Genomic DNA, 5,331 nt, shown 5'->3' with positions numbered 1-5,331 from the left:
CTCATTCTTATGAACTAAGAATAGAGTCCAAGTATATCTAGAAAAATCATCCACTATAACAAGAGCATAATAATTTCCACCAAAACTTTTTGTCCTTGAGGGACCAAATAAATCCATATGAAGTAATTGTAATGGTCTATCGGAAGAAACCATGTGCTTTGGTTTGAAAGAAGTTTTTGTTTGTTTACCCATTTGACAAGCACTACATAGTTTGTCTCTAACAAACTTCAGTTTGGGTCAACCGACAACTAAATCTTTCTTAATAAGTTTATTCAAATGTTCCATATGAATGTGAGCAATTCTTCTATGCTAAAGCCATGCACGTAGGTAAATATAATAACAATGTTACCTGTACCAAGGATTTTTCTTTTGATGTTCTATGCATAGGTAAAAAGGCATTTATTGCTTGAATAAATGATAATTTTGAATCTCCTCATGCTATATGCTTTGAACAACCGTTGTCGTGATAATACATTTATGCTTATGGCTTTCAAGCACTCCTGCAAAAAAAATTAAAAATATTTTCTAGGTGCCCAATGTGATTTGGGTCCTGCGGGGTTAGCACCTTTCTCAACCCAAACATATTGGTCAGTTGGAATACCAACTTTTCTAATATGACATGAATTAGGAGTATGACCAACATTTTTACAATAAAAGCATGTGGGTTGATGTTGATGCATCTTTTGTTTAGACTTGTAAAAAGAATGTTGATCAAGATTTTCTTTAGAAATATTATGCATGCAATCATTCTTAGTTTTCACAAAAGTACTCTTTGTCATACCATTAGTTTTTCGGCTATTTGTGTAGCCTAGACCTCTTTAGTCATTGGTACGTTTTTTAGTATTTAAAATATTGTCCAATTTATAAGTACTCTTCTTGACCATATTCATTTCTTGATTTAATGAAACAATTTTAGTTTCAAGAGTGTCATATTTTGGACTATCAATGCACTTGTCATTTGATTTGGATTTTAAAGCATCCAAATCTTTTTGTATAATTTTATTTTGATTCTCAAGAAGTTCTAAAGTGTTTTTCTGATTAATGCACACTTTAGAGAGTCTAACAAAAAGCGTTATGTAACTCATTATATGAAAATGTATCATTTGGTTCAGAGTTACTAACCTCGTAATCGTCATTTGAATTATACGAAGCCATAAATGAAATATGTGTTTGCTCCTTAATTTTGAGTTATGCATTTGAACCATCATCTTTATCTTCTGATATAACATTTGTTCTTCTACGCTTGTTGTCCTTCTTTCTTTTGAAAGTATGATGCTTTTGTAGGGCTGGAGAAGCACATTTTAGATGATCTGGTTTTCTGCATATTGAACATGTACATATTTGCTTTGATGTTGATGCTTCACTATTTGTTGTAGACCTTTATACTTCTTTGGCTCCATGTATCATTTCTAGAGTGTCCCAAATTTCTTTCGACGTTTTGCAACTTGACACTCTAAGGAATTCTTTTTCTTCTAGAGCCGACACAAGAATGTTTTTGGCTTTAAGGTCGTATTGCACTTTCTTCTTGTCTTCATCGTTCCATGAAGATTTAGATTTTGTTTCCCTTATACAATTGACAACAGTAAAGGGGATATGGCCCTTCTTCAATGGCATTCCATATGTCCAAGTCTTGAGATTCAATAAAGATCCTCATTCTAATTTTCTAGAAATCATAGCATTCTCCAACAAAGTTTGGAGGGCGGTTGACGTTAGAACCTTCTCTGAGGAATGATCTTGAGGCCATCTTGATGTAGGATCAGATTTGAGAGTATCTTACTCAAATATAGCTCTGTTACCAATTGTAAGAATGAGATTGCAACTAAGAGGGGGAGGGGTGAATTAATTGACTTAAAATTATGGCCACTTTTTCTGCAAAAACAAGAGTTAACATGCATCGGAAAATATATGTAGAAAAATAATCAAGATAAAATCAAAGAGGTAAGGAGAAGAGAGTATACAAGGATTTTATATTGGTTCACCTTCTTGTCCACCGAAGACTACGTCCAGTACTCTTGCAGCACAAGAGATTTTCCACTAAATATTATGAGTTGTAATTACAATATCTCACCCCAAGATCTCTATGTACCTTACACACTCACTAATATTTATACCCTTGGAAAACACCTTTCCAAGTAACTCTATCCCCTTTTTATTCACACTCCGTGAAAAAAGTTATTACAATGAATGAAGAATTTCAATAATCGGCTTTGAATTGTCTTTACAAGTATGAAATATTATAACACTTGCAATCCAATCAACTCTCTTTGTATGCTTAGTAATAATGCTCAATAGAGTTGTAAAACTTTGAAACAATTACTTCAAGTAACTCAGAAAAATTCTCTTTTGAAAGTTTAAGAACTTAGTGCAAAAGTGTAGAAAAATAGTGAGAGAATTTTTCAGAGTAGTATGAGAGTTATATGAAAGTTGTATTTGTGTTGTGAGATTAGAGTCTTTATATAGACTTTCAAAACACTCATGATGTCTTTCTGAAAGTGTAGGAGTTGTTTTAAGTGAAGAGATTTCATTTGGTGTGAAAACATTTCATTTTTGAAATCTGAAATCTCATGCAAGTCTTCAGTAATCGATTACTGATAGTGGATAATCGATTACCCAAACTTACTGTCCACTAATTATATAAAAACGAATCAGAGTAATCGATTACGCCATTTGAGAAATCGGTTACTCAACTTTTGTAAAACTGGTAATCTGTTACTCAAAGGCAGTAATGGATTACTCTGAACAGTTTTAAGTTGGATAACTCTTTTTCTTACACACGTAACTATTTTTGAAAAATGTTTTAAGTATTTTTAAAGTGTTTCATTTTTTTTTAAAAATAGTTTGAGCATTACTATGTATATTTAAGAGTTTTAGGATAGAAGTACCTATAGAGACTTAATCTAATTTTCTTGAAGCTTTAATCTTCTTTGTCTTCATAAGTATTCTTCCTTTTCTTCTTTTTGGTGATGTTGGTGTCTTCATCAAAACCTTGCCAAGATCAGGAGCAAAGATCAACTTCACAATAATTAGGCTTCTAGGTTGGGCATCCAAATGGAACCTGAAGCTGCTGTTTTATGACTACCTCCCTAATGGAAGCCTGAGCTCATTACTTCATGGATCATGAAAGGGGAAAGCTGAATGGGAGATAAGATATGATGTTATTTAGGTGTAGCTCATGCACTTTCTTATTTGCACCATGATTGTTTGCCTGCTATAGTGCACGGCGATGTCAAGGGGATGAATGTGATATTAGGCCCTGGCTATCAACCTTACCTAGCTGACTTTGGCCCAGCAAGAATTGCAAGGGAAAATGATGACAGTACTAATTCCAATCCAGTTCAAAGACATTACCTTGCTGGTTCATATGGCTACATGGCTCCTGGTGTTTTTCTCCCCTCACTGAAACTGAATTAGTTAATTTGCTTTCAAATTTCAATTTTTATTTAGCCCTTGTTGAATAGTACTAATTTGTCTTTTATTTGGATTATGCACAGAGCATGCATCTATGCAGCTTATAACTGAGAAAAGTGATGTGTATAGTTATGGTATGGTTCTGCTTGAGGTCCTGACCGGGCGGCATCCATTAGACCCAACTTTACCAGGGGGTGCACACTTGGTTCAGTGGGTTAAGAATCATTTAGCTAGGAAGGGAGAGCCTTCTAATATTCTTGACCCATGGTTGAGAGGGAGGGCTGACCCTACAATGCATGAAATGCTACAAACTCTAGCAGTTTCATTTCTATGTGTAACCACCTGAGCCGATGACCGTCCAGCAATGAAGGATGTTGTTGCAATGCAAAGGAAATTAGGCCTGTCCAGTCCACAACGGAAGAGAATGATGTGTTGAAGGGAGGTTTAACAGCACATAGTTCTCCACCACCTCCTATGAATGTAGTTTCACATGGATCTTCTAACTGTTCATATAATTTCTCAGATGACTCAATCAGCTAAGTATGGATTTCATGGAAAAGCAGTGCTTAGTTGCAACTGTATATAGTCTAATGCAATGCCAATTAGAGAGCATGTCTGAATTACTAGTGATATTCTAGTATTGTAGTGTGACAAAATTTTCCTTCCTTTTTCATGTAATTTCAAATAGCAATGTTGGTTTGAAATATCAATGTACTAGATATATAAATAAAGTCATTTCATATGCACTTTACCAAATAACTTGAGTGTTAGACAGAACAGTGTGTTTGGATTAGCTAAAAAATAGATAATTTCAATAAGTGGTCTGATGTATGATCAATTACTGTTATAGTAGATATGAATAGAATCAGTTTTATGCTTCATATTTTTGCTGAAAAGAAATTTAAGATAATTCAGTTGTGTAAAAAAAATCCCCTTATATAATAATAAAAGGTTTTGAAATCATGACATTCAAGTCATATGACAAGAAACTTTATCATTGAGGTGAGACTCGCCCTCTATCACTTTATATAAGCAAACCATACTTGTTCGATTTATTTGTTTTCTGATATTATATGAAAGATCCCCATTGCTAAAATAATAGCTATATGACTTCACCTAACGATTTAACCTTTAAAATTATAATTTTAGTGTAGGTATTGAACTGGTGAATATATAATAAATTGATAACAATGTTATTGGTGTTATTGGGGGACTGAATTCAATTATTTTGCCACTGCGTGATTTTGGTGACTTTCTACCCTATGATAGACTAATTTTAAACTCAATTAACCCAAACAAATCATATGAATACTTGATCAATCATAAAACAAACTCAATTGACCAAAACAAATAATATGAATAATTGGTCAATCATAAAACATATTTTGAAGACACTAAATTCGGATATCAATTGAGTTCAAAATAATGAATCATGTTTTACCTTAGTGGAAAGTCAGCAAAGTAACCAAGTGTCAAAGTCACTGAACCCACTTGCCAGCAGAGGTTTCTAGGAATCAGTGAAGGGTTAATTGTCATTGAAGAAGAGAGACCGACCTCAAGGCTTGTGGAAGCAGAAACAATGATTGGAATTCTTGGGTATATATTTAGAATTTATTGAGAGGGAATAAGATTCCTTGGCTGTATTCACATTCTCTCTCATAAAGACAAATCTAAGCCAGCCTTTCAAAACAGTGACCACATTGTCCCATGTTCAATAACTCACATGTGCATGTGCTCACTGAGAGACATAACCTAAGTGCTTGGCTGGGATTGAAATGTTGTATCCTAATCAGATTCACATGCATGTGCAGCATACCAGGACACTAGTAAAAGGTGACATTAATAACAACATACTTAGTTTGTAACTACTTCCAAACAACCTTTAATACCCCCTCTCCATAAAAAGAAAAGCAGCTTTGAGGT

At 34.0% G+C, this 5,331-nt stretch overlaps 1 protein-coding gene across 1 annotated transcript; it reads left to right on the top strand.

Moving 5' to 3' along the window:
- Positions 1-1,480: 1,480 nt before the first annotated feature.
- LOC109341676 (probable LRR receptor-like serine/threonine-protein kinase At4g26540) lies at positions 1,481-4,236 on the top strand. Its single transcript, XM_019579618.1, has 3 exons — positions 1,481-1,491; positions 3,008-3,379; positions 3,492-4,236. Exons 2-3 carry the CDS (start codon positions 3,235-3,237, stop codon positions 3,752-3,754), a joined length of 408 nt encoding a protein of 135 aa, XP_019435163.1. The 5' UTR covers positions 1,481-1,491; positions 3,008-3,234; the 3' UTR covers positions 3,755-4,236.
- The last annotated feature ends 1,095 nt before the right edge of the window (positions 4,237-5,331 follow it).

The sequence above is a fragment of the Lupinus angustifolius genome, unplaced genomic scaffold (genome assembly GCF_001865875.1).
Source record: "Lupinus angustifolius cultivar Tanjil unplaced genomic scaffold, LupAngTanjil_v1.0 Scaffold_572, whole genome shotgun sequence".
Taxonomy (NCBI): Eukaryota; Viridiplantae; Streptophyta; class Magnoliopsida; order Fabales; family Fabaceae; genus Lupinus; species Lupinus angustifolius.
Note: the sequence above shows the minus strand (reverse complement) of the source record. Positions and strands in the feature narration are given on the sequence as shown.

Excerpts from the sequence above, each read along its gene's own strand:
- LOC109341676 (XM_019579618.1), top strand. The coding sequence starts at position 3,235 with ATGAATGTGATATTAGGCCCTGGCTATCAACCTTACCTAGCTGACTTT. Across the intron at positions 3,380-3,491 it reads ATATGGCTACATGGCTCCTG|AGCATGCATCTATGCAGCTT; the intron begins GTGTTTTTCTCC and ends GATTATGCACAG.